Source organism: Pongo abelii, chromosome 2, assembly GCF_028885655.2.
Source record: "Pongo abelii isolate AG06213 chromosome 2, NHGRI_mPonAbe1-v2.0_pri, whole genome shotgun sequence".
NCBI lineage: Eukaryota > Metazoa > Chordata > Mammalia > Primates > Hominidae > Pongo > Pongo abelii.
In genome coordinates, this window is record NC_085928.1 from 182,860,938 (window position 1) to 182,878,627 (window position 17,690).

The window sequence follows — 17,690 nt, forward strand, 5'->3', positions numbered from 1 at the left end:
TTTTCAGCCAACAAAGCACTTAAAAGAGGTGTTTCCAGTTTTGGAGGCAAGGCCAACTACAGGTGGAAAGTGGGTGATTAGCAAATGCAGCTGCTGAAAATGTTTTACCTATTAACCTTATACTTTTCCCTTGAAGGCAGAGGAGAAAGATGTTGGTTTAAATTATAGTTGAAGTTCACCATCTAGATTTGGAGCATTGGACTGTGGTGGGAAAGATGGCCAGACCAAGGCTTTTGGGTCTCTCCATTCCGCAGGTGAGTCTTGGGCTTTGCTCTGTAAACCATCTGAAAATGAGGTCCTCCCTTCCCGGGTCCGATTGCCCCAGGGCTTAGCTTCTGAACACAATCAGGAGGCTCTGCTAGGACTTTGGTTAAGGCTCTTCCACTGCAGTTGCTGGCCTGGATGCCATTAACACAGATCCATTAGTCCCAGGAACCTGGCCTCTTTCAGCCCCTTGGGTCTTGTCTCCCTCCCTGCTTGTCCTAGGAACCTTTCCTCTCCTCCCCAGCGTGATCAGCAGTAAAAGCACTTAGGTTTCTTTCCCTGCATGATCTGCACTACACCTTGGACAGAACTGCTCAGTAGTGCTTGGAGCACACACGCTGTAAAGGAATTTGGGGATAGCTAATAAGGAAGCCCATAACCAAAAGCAAGAAGATTCACAATCAAATTGCAATAAATCTGCAGAGACTCCTTAAAGAACAAGACACACAGGAAAAGGCTGACTGCTGGAAAAACTGCTTTGCAAATGAATGATACGGCTGCTGAATCTTTGAAAAGACAGCACTACTCTCAGAAGTACTAACCTAGCCACGTATTAGCCCAAATGACTGGCCGATGAATGATAGTGCCATGTGTACAATCTCTCTCAGAAGGGTTTCTGGAAGGATTTGGGCTTAAATGCTGATGTGGAAAGTAAATAAAACGTTCCAATTGGCTCTTCCCTCCACCTCCTCAACCAACTGCCCCTGCCCCGTTTCCCAAATTTGTATTCTCTTCTGTTTGCTTTGCCTACATCAACAGTCTTGAACAGAACAGAGTTGCTAAGTAACATGTAACTCCATCACATTTTCATCCTAAAAGATCAAATTAGTATATCAATGAATGCCATTTCTGTGTGATCACAATGAGTATGATTCATAAGTTAAGATTTTGAGGTTAAAAAGGAACACAAGAAGCAAAATAATTTTGAATAAATTCATATGGACGGTTTAAAGAGATCTACCTATACTCTATTTGTTGGATTCATTGAAGCTTAGGAGATACTATATTATATTAGATGAAATTTTAAAGTGGCATTTCTCCTCAAGAAAACTCACAGGTCTGAAAGTATATGCTGGAGCACTTTTCTCATTACTTTTAATGTAACAAAGTTTTATTTTCCTCATTTAGTCTTCAATCAGTGATCCAGAGGCATAGCAGAACAAGGGAATACTTTATGTCATACCAGGTTAAATGCTGATCTTCTCAGTGCCCGGTTTAGGCTTTATAAATGAAGAGCAAATAACTTTTTCTTCTTAGTTGCAGACAGAGTGTTGCTTAGCTGTTTGATTCTATGACAAGAAGAAATAGAAGTGTTCCAACTTAACAGTTGGTACTTTTTTTTAAGACCCCTTTTTCTATTTACTTTAAGCCTAGTTCTTAAAACTCCAAGGGACCTTGGGATTCAATGGTAACAGAAAATCATGGGAGCTAAAAGTGGTGTGGGTAAGGACACATCATGCTTCTCAGAAGGCTATAACTTGCCCACGGTCCCGTGAGTGGGAGCTGAATTAATGGTTAAGGATTTGCAGATTTAGGCTCTGTATTCTTTCTGGATATAGATGGAAAACTGAGGAACAGAGATGGAGGATCCTATACAAGTGAGTTACAGAGGTAGACTAGCATAAATTCCTCAGTGACTCTTTGGCTCAGATTGAAAGAACTTTATTTTGAGAACTGAAGACAAACTGGGCTGGTTTATAGCTAAATTCCACTTTGGTTGGAGGCCACCTTAATTCCCCACTCAGCCTCACACCTGAATGTTCAACTATACAGACAACAGTGCTGGTCACCAGGCCTTTTCAGGCAGCACAAAACGGGCTTTTATCAAGAAAGAATTTAGGCTCCAAGGTCAGATAAATTCCTAGCTCTGCCATTTACTGGCTGTGTGACTTTAGGCAAACTGCAAAACTTCTCTCTTTAATACATTATACTTTTTTTTTTTTTTTGAGACAGAGTCTCACTCTGTTGCCTAGGCTGGAATGCAATGGCGCAATCTCGGCTTACTGCAACCTCCGCCTCCTGGGTTCAAGCAATTCTTCTGCCTCAGCCTCCTGAGTAGCTGGGACTACAGGTACCCGCTACCACGCCCGGCTAATTTTTTTTGTATTTTTAGTAGAGACGGGGTTTCACCGTGTTAGCCAGGATGTACATTATACTTTTTACCTCTTGTGAGGATTATGAGTTCGGTATATGTAAAGTAAATAGGAGAGTTTGGGTCCCTATTAAGAGCTCAGAAAATATTAACTCCTATCCTTTCATTTGATGATCTGACTTTCAAAAGGCCTGTTCAATCACAGCTGCAAGGGGACTTAGAATCATCCAGCCCAATATCCTTATTTTACACATGAGAACACTGCAGAGAAAGGAAGTGCCTTCTGACTTAATTTGTGACAGACCCAGGTCTCCAAATTGCTAGTTCAGGGTTTTCCTGTTTTATTTTGTTTGTGTTTTCTTATACTAGTCTCTCTCTAAATCAGCCTTTGCCCTTCTGAATAGATCACTTCTCACCTGCACTCCTACCACTGCGTTCAAGGGTGAAGCCACCATTATTGCTCTCACTGCAATAACCGACTAACTCATTTCCCTGCTTCTATTCTTGCCTTCTTCAATCTATTTCCAACTTAACAGCTTAGAGTGCTTCTTTGGAAAGCATTATGTCCTCTCTCACTTCGTCTCTTACTACTCTCACTCATTCAGCTTGTTACCCTACCCTGCTTGCTGTTCCTTGTGCATGTTGGCACACTCCAATCTCAGGTTTGGTGCTTTTTTTTCTTTTTTTTTTGAGACAGAGTTTCACTCTTGTTACCCAAGCTGGAGTGCAATGGCGCGATCTTGGCTCACTAGAACCTCTGCCTCCTGGGTTCAAGCGATTCTTCTGCCTCAGCCTCCAGAGTAGCTGGGATTACAGGTGTGTGCCACCATGCCTGGCTAATTTTTTTGTATTTTTAGTAGAAACGGGGTTCCACCATGTTAGCCAAGCTGTTCTCAAACTCCTGACCTCAGGTGATCTGCCTGCCTCGGCCTCCCAAAGTGTTGGTATTACAGACGTGAGCCACCGTGCCCGGCCCAGTCTCAGGTTTTACATGTGCTATTTTCTTTACTTGGGATGCTTTTCACCAGATATTTGCATGATATGCTCCCTCCTCTGGCACTTTCCATTTTCCTATTGCGTTTTCTCCCCCATGGGGCATTCACTGCTTTATAACATATTCTGTATTTCTTTAGGTAGTGTTTGCCTACTTCAGTAGAGTGCAGACATTATGAGAGCACTACTTGTTCACGGCTGTTTCTCCAATGTCTAGAATGACGACTGACACAGAGGAGGTACCTAGTAAATGTGTGATGAGTGCATAAATGAACAATGTGTCAATAGGATTTGTGGGATGTTCAAAAGAAAATGTTTCCTCAGGTGTTTTAGTCATATAATAAAACTAAGCAAATGTTCTATCCTTAATTAAATATGTTGTGGCAGCAGACTTTCCAACACATAAAAATTTACCTTTTTTTAAAAAAAATCGTAACCTGGTAATTTTGTATTTGCATAGCTAAACCTACAGACATCTATCTTTCTTGAGTTAATTGTTAGGAAATACCCCGCAAAGCCAAACCAAAACCACAACCACTTTCCTAAAACTCTGTAAAGAATATATTTCCATTCTGGTGAATCAGGAGAAAATACATTTGTTTCATTCCGTCTCTTTCTGGGCTCTGAGAGAAACTTCAAAGAAAACAAAATGTAGACAGGAGGTCAGCTTTCATGAATCAGATTTCATCTTGATCGGCTTTTTATAGACCTATAGCAAAGTAGAGCCCTGAAAATTGTGTTAGGTAATGGGGATTCTGACAGATCCTATAACTATGTGGAACTAGGAGGTTCTGCTATAATTCTGCTGCTTCAGATGAAAATTTCAAGTGTTTTCATTAGGTACAACAGCTGTTTCTATTACAGATAACAGATCTCAGAAGTGGTGATGCTGATATCAACTTCTACTGGGCTCAGAACACAGTGTAGCTTGTACAATTAGGTTTTTTTTTTTAATTATTTTTTTTCTGCACACGCAAATTAACTCTGTAGCAGTAAAAAGGAAATTACTTACTTGCTACCGGAATTGTCTGAAAGTGATACAATCATCTTTTGTAGAGTCACATTAACCAAATTAAAAGCCCTTGGGAAAAATTTGGCACCCTGTTCCTTCCCATTCACGTCTTCCTCAAGACCTCTCATTTAGAAAGTGATGATCGTTATCAGGGCTCTTAATTTGGAAAGATTGGCTGCTCACCAGTGAGCCTTTCTAGATAGCCAGTGGTTGGGTAGAGTGGCTGTACTGTGTTTCAGCCTTGGAGGCCTTGACTTTACTATCCTCCTGCTTGCTTGAATATATAATTTCTAGCCTGGGACACACAGCCACAGTCCTGCTACTGTACATTGTTTCCAAGATGGTGCCATCATTTTATTCTCTCATTGAATACAAATATTAATCCTTCATTGAGAGGAGGTGGATTGATTCCTCCAACTCTTGGAACCTAAGCTGGCCTGTGACTGCTTTGATGAGTAGAATGTGATGGGATTTGCTGTGCAAGTTCTAGGCTTACCCTTTAAGAGGATTGATGGTTTCTACTTCCTTTCTCTTAAAATACTCCCCTTCTTGAAACCCAGTTCATAGGAGCACATTCTGTGATGGATTTGCCACTATTTTGCTACGCTGTTTAAAGCCTAATTCACATAGAGAGGCCACGATTAGGTACTCCAGTCAACTACCTCAATGATTAGTGTCAACTGTAAGCCACATGAGTGAACCATCTTGGAGTTCAGTCCATTTTAGCCTTCAGATGACTCCAGCCCCATGCATGGAAGCCATTTGACTAAACTGCATGAGATGCATTGAGTAAGAGCCACCTGCAGGAGTCTGGTCAACTCACAGAACTAACTGTGAGATAATATTGAATTGTTGTTTTAAACTGCTACATTTGGAGTGGTTTGGTTTGTAACACAGCAATAGGTAACAACTGTAATGTCGCACAATAGTGGTAAATCCATCATAGGATGTGCTCCTATGAACATGGGTATCAAAGATCTTTCAAGTGAGGTGAAATTAGTTGTTGTTTACATGATATAGACTGATGTCATGTCAATCCTTATTGTATCTTTTCAGCTGGTCCCTAGAAGTTAATAATTGGATTATTGTTCTATTACTGTTTGGATTTGTAAATACAAATATTTAGTATACAAATGCAATTTTTTTGGGAGAAGTAATGCTCTACACCAGAGTACAGCAAATGCTTTTTTTTTTTTTTTTTTTTTTTTGAGACAGAGTCTCACTCTGTTGCCCAGGCTGGAGTGCAGTGGTGCGATCTTGGCTCACTGCAACCTCCGCCTCCTGGGTTCACGTGATTCTACTGCCTCAGCCTCCTGAGTAGCTGGGATTACAGGCATGTGCCAACACACCTGACTAATTTTTGTATTTTTTGTAGAGATGGGGTTTCACCATGTTGGCCAGGCTGGTCTCGAACTCCTGACCTTGTGATCCGCCCGCCTTGGCCTCCCAAAGTGCTGGGGTTACAGGTGTGAGCCACCACGCCTGGCCAGCAAATGTTTTCTGATGGTGCTAGATAGTAAATATTTTAGGCTTTGTGAGCTATTATAGTTTTTGTGGCTACTACTTAACTCAGTCAAGTTGACTTAGATAATATGTAAATAAATGGCATGGCTGTGTGAAATCAACTTTATTGACAAAAATAGAAAATATGCTAGATTTGACCTGCAGACTGTAGTTTGTTGACCCTTGTTCTAAACAACTATTTCTATAGCCAACGCAGACATGTGATTATATTGCTTGAGTCTCATCAGGACTGCGTTTGGCTGCTCTATCTCTAATTCCTCTTGCCAGTCCTTCTTAGTATCTGTCATGGGCTTCTCCTCCAAAGTTTGAAATGTGCTCCTCAAGGCCCTCTTCTCTCCTTACTCTATTATACTCTTTCTAAGCCATGATTTCAGCTAATGACAATTTGTCAATGACTAAGGAATATCTATCTTTATTCAGTCTTTTATCCAGAACCCCAGGCTTTTGTATTTCCTGTTGGATGTCTTGCCAGCACCCTATGTGAACATGGGTGCACTTTTGTGCCAGTTGTTAACCTATAGCCTTGCAACTGCAAATCCGCTCTTTTATACTCAGCTCTGTGATAAATATAGCTGGGACTCTGCAATTCCATTTCTTTTTCTGCCAACTGTTAGATTCTGTCATCAGAGGGCATTAGAGGAGAAAGAAGGGACTTGCTTCTTCTTTGCTTCTTGTTTACTTCTGTCTGCTTTAGGGTTCCTGGGAATATTTCTTCAATAAACCATCAATCAGAAACATACTTTGTTTTCTGTAGTAGCAGCCAAATTTAGTTTTTCCAAAAGTTGCAAACTACATCCATTACTACCCGCCTCCCCATCACTTCCCACAGCACCAGTGGGTTAGTGGCCCCTTCTTGGAGGTTTGGGTCCCAGCCCTTCAGGACTCCAACCTCAGGGACACCAGCTGAGCAGCACCTTCTAGTGGGGAGTCTGAGTTTTGGCTTAGTAGGGTCCCTGCTCCAAGTTTCTAAGTTTTAGCCATTCCAACTTCTCTTTGATTCCCCATCCCTAAGACATGGTAGTTGCTTTCTTTAATGGTTTTCTTTGTGACAACTTACTGTTCTCCTTTGCTTCTTCAGTTACCTAATTAACAACTTCATAAATTACTTAACCATTCTTTATATTAAATTTCCATTCATATATCTGGCATGGTTTCTTTCTTCCAACTGAACTCTAAAGGCATTTATATTCTTGGCCAAAAGCTGCTCCTATGAGAGTGTCTTCTTCTTTAGTAAGTGGCACCAGCAAACCTTTCTCTATTCCCTGCTCAATTGCTCAAGCAAGTATCTAGGCATCATTCTTAACCTTTTCTATTCTCTCAACTCCCAGATCCCATCAGTTGAACAAGGCCTATAGATGTGGCTTCCTGAATGTTTCTTAGGTCCATCGGCTTCCTCTTCTTCTCTGTGCCCACAACCCTAAACCAAGACACCAGCATATCTCACCTGGATGATGATCCCTACTTTATAACTGACTTCCCCACATTTCTGTAGCCCCTCAATCTCTTCTCCCCACCACAGCCCTAAAGATGTCTTAAAAACATTTTCTAGTTAAATATACTCTAAAACATTCCAAACTTAATTTGTAAGTCCTTCTGTAATTTCTCCTGCCTCTGCACTTCATTTTGAAATATCTTCTTTACATTTTGGTTAGTTTTTGAATGTGCCATGCTTTTTTAAAAAACACTTTTGGTACGAAGTGGTCCCAGTGTTTAGAAATATCCCCTTTTACCTGGAAAACCACTACACATTCTTTAAATGTTGTATAAATATCATTTTTTTAGAGACAGTGTTTCTGACCTCCCAGACAAGGCTATTCTGCCATTTGTTTCCATAGATCATTGAACATTCCCTTTATTTTGTAATATTCAGTTAGCCCATAAGTAGCTTTGTAGATCATAAAGACCATACAGGCAAGAGCCGTGCCTGTCTTGCTGAGCACAATATTTCCAATATCTAACTTTTTTTCTGGCATGGTAGATACGTATTCAACATATATTTGCTGACAGTCAATTTCTGGTTTTTTGTACATACAGTGGACTCTTGAGCAACATGGGTTTGAAATGTGTCGGTCCATTTATAGGCATATTTTCTTCTGCCTTTGCCTCCCCTGAGACAGCAAGACCAATCACCTCCTCAGCCAATTCGACATGAAGACAACAAGGGTGAAGGCCTTCACTTCCACTGAATGAATAGTAAATATATTTTCTCTTCATTATGATTGCCTTAATAACATTTTCTTTTTTCTAGCTTACGTTATTGTAAGAATACAGTATATAATACACATATACAATACGTGTGAATCAATGCTTTATGTTATCATAAGGCTTTCAGTCAATAGTAGGCTATTAGTAGTTAAGTTTTTAGGGAGCCAAAAGCTAATTGTAGATTTTTGACTGTGCTCCTAACCACCACGTTATTCAAGGGTCAACTGTATATCTCAGGGCCTCTGAGTTCATTACAAAAGACACGTGTTTCCTCAGGTGCTCCAGAATCCCTTAGGGTTGGCTTTTAAACCGAAGGTTCTTTTGTTTGTTTCACATCTCCTGATGCCAGTCTCCCCTGGTAGGTTTTACAATGATGAGAGGAAGATGAATGGGGAGTTGATTGATCAGAACTTACTACTTTGAGTTTGACTAGAGACCCAAGATTACTAACTTTCACATTTTCAGAGAGTCCTATCATGTCACACAAGTCTCCTGAGTACATGGGTCCAGGTGCATCTCGGCACTTCCTGCATTTAAACCCCAGTAGCCAATGATGGGATGTTCCTCTGTTTCTAACAACCAGTATGTTAGTCCTTTACTAAAAACATCAATGTGCTAGTTTCTTTGTAGTTCCCTGAAATGTAGTCATTATTCCTCAAGTGAAAAAAGTGGAAATATAGTTGGGGAGTGGACTAAAACACTGATGAAAGGGCTTTAAAGAATTATAAAACCGAGAAGGAAGGTGCAGATAATGAAAATAGAATATGAAAATGAGCATGATAATGAAGAAAAATCACGAAAGCATATGAACACAGTCTGTTGGAAAAGAAGCAGATTAAATAAATCCATATTTGATTTTGGTCACACTTCCAGGGAGAGAGCTGCATTTATTTTAAAAAGAAAAACAAAAAACAACCCAAGGAACTTGGGTTTCTTTTTATCCTCCAAACAGATTTGACCCAAGATGGACATTTTCCTTGAGAATAATAGATCTTTTTCCTTCAGCTCAAAGTTTTACCTTTTGGATTGTATTCCACACACGTTCATTATCGTTTCTTCTTCCTTCAAGGGTGTCCATAGCATCTGCCATTAGTGATTGCAGCTGTGGCACCAAGATAAAAATTATCAGTGTGGAATTCACACAGATATAACTTCTCTAAATACACAGATTAAAACCTAATTAAAAAATCATTTGTACGCTGATGATTTTATTACTCATCTTTCCTACAGTGAATATTGCCACCTCTTCTTTGCTTGTCATTGCCGAATATTATTGCAGATATAAAATACTGAAACAATGAAAAGATTCTTCTTGAAAATTTGTAGAAAACATATAGGTTTTAATGTAGTAAGTGTTGATGTTTTGTGAAAAACAGATTTGGGTTGTAAAGAATGAAGGCAGTAGTTAATTCTCTCAGGAAATGGCATGTAGTACATGAAGGCGTTTTAGCGTTTTCTCCTGAGGCTAATGTATCATAATTCTAGGCATCAAGCAAAAGCTCACCAGAGGACAATACTACAATTATGCCATTTTATTGCCTCTTAAAGAATCTAACTCATTTAACTTCTTTTACTATTCTTTTCTTTGTTAAAATTTTAAAATAGCCAAGTTTTTTTTATTTTTAGGTCCCATTCAAAGGCAAGTTTTAAACATTCTAACCTTTGCCCCAAACAGGCACCTGCTGTACTCTAATGTGAAAGTATCCTGTACACATGGTGCGTATGTGACCACAAAAGTGAAATGAAGTTACATCAAGCCATGTGCTATTCAAAGGTTAAAAAAAGTTCTTAAAAAATACCCATTCAGTTCACTATAACATCAAACAGTAATGGACCTTAGATAATCTTTCTTTGGTTTAGATATTGCAGCGTGTAAGCAGGAGGAGAGAGAATTGAGTCACTCAAAATCTTCTATTAAGCAATCACTGTTTAGATAGCAGCATACAGGGTATTGCTAGGATTAATTCTCTAGGTTAACCCACACTTGTAAGTTGCAAAGTAAAATCTATTATTGAAGGTCATGAAACCTTATAAAATATATAATTTTTAAATGCTTGGCATACAGATATACATCTACATATATTTAAATTTTTTTCTGCTGGGTATATAAGTACAAAAATATCCAATGAAATTTCATTTTCTAGGGTTTCAAATAGAGAAAAATTACACTTTAGAAAGGAATGTCAGTAATGCTAGTTTGAGGCGCTTCGTGTATATTTTGAAAAATAAGTATTTCCAGTAAAAAAAAAAAAAAAAAAAAAAAAACATAGATGTGTGATTAAGAAGACTTAAGTGCAGAGAATTCCCCTGTATTTTTCATTTAAATCTTGAATGTGCTTTTCAGGAAGACAGGATCAACATTTTGCCGGCTTCTTAAATTAACATTTTCTTTGCTTCCTCTTATCTCAGAGGAGCATTAATCATCTAAAATTGGCTATAATATGCACTTTGAAAGCTCCATACTTACTATACTTCTGAGTGCCTTATGAATGGCAGGATAAACACTTAACCTTTTAGAAAGTGTTCTTTTGCACACAACCATAAAGTTTAGAAAGGATTATTGCCAGTTTTGACTTGGTAATTCCTTGATTCATAGACTTATTTCATAGTTTTCATCTTTAGTATGCATAGTTTTATTATTTGGCTAGTCATACAACTTTCTATGCTTACTCTAATATCAGTATTTATTAAACATGCTTTTAGCAGGTTTAGATGAACATTATAAATGTTGGCAGCTCATTTCTTGATTAAATCTTAAAAAGCTGAAAGGGGGAGGGTTTCTTTAGTTATCTGAAAATTACAGGTAATCAGTTTGGGCTGTTCTCATCGTTACTATGTGAATTCAATTCAGGGCTGTAATTAGTTTCAGCTACTCTCAATTAAAGCTTCTAAGTAAAGGGTGTTTCCCTACAACACACTAGGAGCTCCATATAGAGTAAATTTTACCTTTCCTTGAATGGGTAGCACACTGTTTAGTATACTGTTTTTCAAATGAGGTGCTATCATTTCTAATATTAATTATGGGTATAAATGCACAGCTGTCTGAAGATTATTTCTGTGAGAATCCCTTCAACTAGTTTTTGCCTGGGTCTGTGTGTGGCTAAAGTGTCTGGTTTTCTGAATAAACTCGTCAATTCAGCTAAAAAAACAACCCATCTATTTTGACTAGCTACGTTTTCCCTTCAAATAAACAACTTTTGTTGATTTATCTAAATGTACTAGTGTTGGCACTGCCAATATCTATTTTAACCCTAGAAGTGATTAAGAAAACTCTAAAGATGATTTTGTAGGGTCATTTTTCTACACAGCAATTACTCTTTTGTCCTCTCACTTTTTCATAAAAGAGAATCATATATCAATATATCTTGGAGTTTATTAAACAATCTCATTTTACCAAAAAACAGAAGCCTGACACACGATATAAATAACCAGCCCCTTTCTATGTTTTTACACATCACAACGTTTTTGCTGTAATAATGGAAGCTAGTTAATGTGAGTAAATAAAAACCAGACACACACCTTCCTACATTTTTCAGTTTTGTCATTAGAATTCTTCAAGAAGGTTTGGGAGTTTGCCCTCAGACTACATTTATTACCACAGGTTTTTTTTTTTTTTTTTTTTTTTCCAGACCATATCACTTTTCTGTTGGCTCTGGGCCTATGAAACCCTTAAACAAAGAAAAATACTTACCAATTCTGCCTCCTGTTGACTGATGTCCCATAGGTAGGGAATGGTTGCTAGCTCTGCCATTGCTTGATTAATCACCTGGGACTGCTCCTTTACTCTCTGCAGCTGGCTGAGGAGGCCGGCATATTGCAACTTCTCCATCACACCTGAGGATGCAGGAAAACTCCCCTAGTCTCAAAGTAAAAGAAATGTTTTAGAACAAAACCACAGAAATAGACCTCTCCCCAGGGATGGAAGTCAGGGCTTGTGATAATGTATTTACATCTTTTGAAACAACGGAATCTAGTACAAATACATGTTTCCTTCTATCATTTTACAGAATTGTCTTATACCCCTTTTTCTAGTAGGTAAATACACATAAAAGGGAGTCCTTTGGAGAACTGTTGAGACAGATTTGCTGATTGTCTTGCATTAGGGAGCTAGGCTGAGGGGAAAAGAGGGGACTGAATTTGAATCTGCATTTCACTCACCCAGGAGTGATCCCACAGAGCTGTGTCTGCCTAGAAGGGGTGACTTTATCTATATCACCAAAGCATCATAAGAGGTAAGAGTTGCCTACTATCTTGTTTATCTGAAAGAAAATTTTTTAATGCAAGTTGAATCTTGACAAACATTGTATAAGTTGAATTTTGTTTACCCCAATAGCTTACATGAAACCTCTAAGCTCTGCTTTTATTTCCGGTTCCTATTGGATAGCCTTGCACAGTCTCCTTTTCTTTTTGACTAGCTTCCCTCTGTGTACTGGGACCATTTCAACAACTAACATGTTCTTCTTGACACAGACTACTGTGTGCCTTTGTAAGGACTGCCAACTCCCATGGCATTTTGGGCTTTCTTAAGATGGGGCACATTTAGAAAAAAGTGGCCCACCAAGGTGCGTATTACTGCCATCCACAAAAGAGGAGACATTATCTTCTATAAAAATGTTTAATACAAATTGTAATGCTTGATAGGAGAGCAACATTAGTCATGAAATTCTTAAGTTTATCTTTAAGGAAAAGTACTTTTGACATGGGGGTATATAAGGGTTAACATAAAAGCCTTGAGTTTCTGCTGCATTTGGAGGGTCATGAGAAATGGGAATTCAAAAGAGGACTTAGTTTGGCAATTGCATTTTACATCCTGGTGCTCAGAAGAGAAGTGACCAAGTGCCCCTTTAGAGCAGGGGCCCCCTGGACTGCCTACACCAGAATCACTATGCTCGCTTGTGGACTTGGCAGTTAGCAAACTGAGTGCTGGGCTTCTCCCAATCACAATGTCTTTTTATGTGGCCCTAGAAATACAAATTTCAGCTAGGTGCCTCCCCAAATATTCAAATATCTCAAACAGAAGTTTGAGACAAACCACCACCTTAAAGCTTAGTACCTGAGTAAAGACTATTTTGGTTTGCGCATACTTATGAAACAGAATTTCCTCTAGAAATTAGAGAAGGCAGACATATAATTTCACTTTCTTAAGAGAATCTCCTCTAAGGAGAAAAACTGCTGGAAACTAATATTACTGAACTTCAACTTAAAATTAGAAAGCACTTCTTTTTGAAAGGCCACACTCATATTCTGATTGACAGCAACCTCTGGAAGCTGACATTTTTTCTAGAATCTTGGAAATAAAGGCTGGCACCATCGTGCTGTATCTGCTTTATTTGTCCCTAACACCTACATATGCTGTTCAATGAATGTCTTCTTACTCACACTAATTTGTTCTTTCTGATTAATCATTTATCTGAAAATCTATAAACCTATAAGATTGATGATTGCAAATAGTAGATATGGGGTTCCTTCTTGAATTGATGAAAAACCTAGCCTACCCATCAGTTTAAACATGTAGCTAAACAATGGCATTCTGTCAAATAGAGGAAAGCAAGTTGGAGGAGAAACGGTTCTCATTCTGAAGAAAAATTGCTTTCTTTGTCCTTCTTTAAAATAAACAATGGGGCTAGTTGTAGGAAAGTGGTGTAGTGACTCAACCCTAAAGAGCAGAAACAACAGCAGGCTGCTCAGGAACATAATCTATCAGTGTAATTTTCCAAAACATCAGGAAAATAAACATAGTGGAAGGCAACAGTTTTAGCCTGATTGTTGGATGCATAACAAAACAGGAAGTGCTCTATTTGAATAAGATAACAGGGAAAGAATACAGTTGACTGCTAAGAGTCACCCCTCCTCCCCCCGAAGCCAAATGCAGTTTTGGTTATCAGGAAACTGTAGATTAATATTTTACCTATCCAAGATAGGGGTTTTTGAAAGACAAAGTGAAAAAGAAATAAAATTGATATCTAGTGTAGCAGAAATGTTTTAATGCTGTTGCTTTAAGGAAATAAAGAAAATAATAAAAAGTAGGAATTAGCTTAAATATCTAATGCTAACAAAGACTAAATCTAAAAGCAGTTAGCCCTCCCAGTGAGACTTCAGGAATGATCAAAGGGCTCCTCAGCTGCTGGAGAGCGTGTAATAAAGTGGCCACGATTGAAGCTAAAACCTCACACAGGTACAATGAGGGCTAGGTAATAGCAAGTTCAAGTGAACGCTTCAGTCAGAGAATTGTCAAGATTTAATAGCAGTTACAAATAAATATTTGGCAAATAAGTGGCACTATATAATACTGCTGAAAAGCGGAGTCCAAGTATTTGGAATGTATTTCCATTTGACATAAGATATAGAAACATTCATTACAAAAAAGGGGTAGGAAACACTTATTATTGTTCATTTCAAATGTGCATATGTAAACATTTTTTATGCTTCACTTGGAAGAAATTAAAAGTAAAATTAATGAGGTGTTAAAAACATGGTTAGTTAGGTCATTTTTTGGCAAGTCATCCTGTGAAGGTGGCTTCATGCATGGCAAAAGATTTGATTATTTTAACTCTTTAACATTTAGCCCAGAAAGCACAGTACATAAGGTTTGAAACTGACAGCAGCCAATAAAGTTAATGAATGGAAAAGTATAGTGCCATCCAGTAGCATGTGAAATAATTAGGACAAAAATCCAGAAAATGAAAAATACCATAGCAGCAGGGCTGCTGGCTGAATGGGGTTGATGTTCAGTAGGATTAAAAGTCACCAGCAAGGTTGTATCATATTGTAGATTATAACTCTTAAAATGCTAGAATCATCCTTGTTTGGCCATGTATTGTGTATCTAGTAGACTAATCTACAAAGATAAGGAAACCAGGGTCAGAAGTGTAAAGAGAATCATTGCCTGACACATAGAAACCTCTCTGAGACCAGGAAACGTATTTACCAACTGTATTCACCACCTCATAGCAAGAGTTGAAAATTCATGTTCTTTAGCAAGCTTTTTACAGTTAATTTTTGGAGTGTAATTGTACATTATATGTTCATTTTAGTTTTTTTTATTCTTTTTTTTTTTTTGAGGCAGAGTCTTGCTCTGTTGCACGGGCTGGAGTGCAGTGGTGTGATCTCGGCCCACTGCAGACTCCGCCTCCCAGGTTCAAGCAATTCTCTTGCTTCAGCCTCCCGAATAGCTGGGAGTACAGGCGTGCGCCACCACGTCTGACTATTTTTTTGTGTGTTTGTGTGTGTGTTTTTAATAGAGACAGAGTCTTGCCATGTTGGTCAGGCTGGTCTCAAACTCCTGGCCTCAAGTGATCCACCCACCTCGGCCTCCCAAAGTGCTGGGATTACAGGCATGAACCACTGTGCCCAGCCTATATGTTCATTTTTTAAAAATTGAATCCAGCTATGGAATCATTCCTATGTTGTGTGTTATGCATGTTTTGCCTCTGGCAAGGATCATACTTTTAAATCAAAGAGATGTATAATATGATTTAGTAAAAGAATATTGGCACAATATTCTGAAGCTCCGATTTTGAGCCCTAGCTGTGTGAACTTGAATATATCACTACTCTGAGCCACAGTTTCCTCATTTGTAAAATGAAGGTGACACAATGTCACCCAATTGTGAGGGTCAAATTACAGAATGTGAGGGAAAAATGCTTTTTAAATTGCAGAGCACTATGCATGTGCTTCTCCTAAACCATAGTTCCAAAGTGGAAATTTCTGCATGCAGTCAGCACCTAGTTAATGACCAGGACTGCTCTGTACTTTAAAAAAGATATATTTGAGTAAAGAAAACTTCTTGACTATCAAATATTTCAAGGGTCTGGAAGCAAGAGTGTTTTGTTAGCTTTAGAAGAAAATTTTATTCACTTTATATTTAAAATGCTTCAGTTGAGAGTAAGTTGCTATACTATCTCTTTATATGTAATTTGTGGAGAACAAACACATGTATCTTTTAGTTTAATGGAAAAAAATTGAAAATTAGGGCAGCCAAAAAATATTCCCTATGATATTATAATTTAGTGTATTATTGCCAAGTAAACTTTTTTTAAATTATATATTAGGTAGGTATTATAAACCTAATATTTACAAGGTGACTAAATATTCAATATGTTTAGGAAACAGATCGTGAGAATTCTTGGCATTGTTTAAGTATTGTTTAGAAATCTACATATTTATCATTATTTATGTGATAGTATAAATGTGATAATAAAACATTGTGTAACTGATTCTGGTCATGGTATTATGTCAAGGACTAGTATCATCTTTTGGGTCTCCTGCTGTTATGAATGCTGAAGTTTTAATGCATTGTATTTTCATATTCCAAGCCCATTTTCATTAATTAACATTGTCCAAATGAATTAAACATCTCTGAACATATATGGTATGAGGCAAAGTATATTTCCTAGCCATTAGTTCCACATTTTTTGTTTTCGTCTTTTTTTTTTTTTTCCATTTTGGGGAGAATGGAGTCTCACTACGTTGTCCAGGCAGTTCTTGAATTTCTGGGCTCAAGCTGTCCTTCCACTTCTGCCTCCCTAAGTGCTGGGATTACAGGCATTTTTTTCCTAGCCATTAGGCCTTGATGAAAATGTGACATTCTACTAGGGTAAAGAGTTGTCTGTTTGAAACAGACAACAGAAATGTAAACTAAAGCCTTAACCACCAGTATTAAGGATGACTGAAAAATCTAAAATTCTTTAAGATAAATGTATTGCACAGGACACTGGTCACTCACTGTCTTCTAATGGAAGTGTCTTGGATATTGGCTCTGTTCTACCAAGACATGTGAGGCTGCTTGTCACACGAGCATGGTCACAGCCTGCTGTCAACAAGACTGCAGTCCTGAGTCCAGTTCATGGCTGGAAATGGCATCTCAAATCCTGCCTGAGTGAAGGGATCTGAGCAAATCACTGATCAAAGGAAAGTAAGCTAAGGAAAAAAAAATAAAAATTCACGGAACACGAGTGGAATCTTCATATTAGAAGAAAAATAGGTAATTTCAAACTACACAGCTTGGATAAAGAAAAAAAAGGTCTGTAAAACAGTCTCTTTGTCAAAGCAAACTAAAACCAATACAAATAATTAAAGCTAAAATTCTTAATACTTTACAAAGTGCTTCAAGAACATGGATTATATACTTATGGTTCACAACAACTCTGAAGTGGGCCTGGCAGTTATCAGCCTATTTTATAAATGAGAAAAAAAATAGTTCAGAGGTTAAGTGACTTGCCCTAGGGTTACTTGGCCAGAGCATGGCCTTGGGCAAAAGTCTTTGTCTGTACATATCACAAACTAGGGTAACAAATAATGACAATTCAATGCCTAAATATTCAAGTGAATGTCATTTGATATCTGACAAGAAAAAAAGAACACCTTGAAAGGTCTTAAAAACACTACTGAGGGCTCCTTGGGTTGCAGTCAGTGGTACCATGTAGGAATAATTTCTAGTCACCAATTCATTATTTGCTTCATTAAGCTAGGTTACCTTTGCAGCCAGTTTTATCAACCCTCCTTTATGAAGCTGTGGCTGAGCAAATAATAAGAAACCTAGTACCTGATATTTAGATATATTTGTGATCCCTGGGCACTTTCAGGCTTACCTACTTCAAT

At 38.1% G+C, this 17,690-nt stretch overlaps 1 protein-coding gene across 1 annotated transcript in view; it reads right to left on the bottom strand.

The window, feature by feature from the left end:
- Positions 1-17,690, bottom strand: part of SPATA16 (spermatogenesis associated 16) — a 258,898-nt gene that overhangs the window by 15,831 nt on the left and 225,377 nt on the right. The window contains exons 9-10 of the mRNA XM_002814293.4: positions 11,782-11,946; positions 9,109-9,192 (exon numbers count right to left, since the gene is read on the bottom strand). Coding sequence (XP_002814339.1) covers positions 9,109-9,192; positions 11,782-11,946 — 249 coding nt within the window. The remainder of the gene's footprint in view (positions 1-9,108; positions 9,193-11,781; positions 11,947-17,690) is intronic.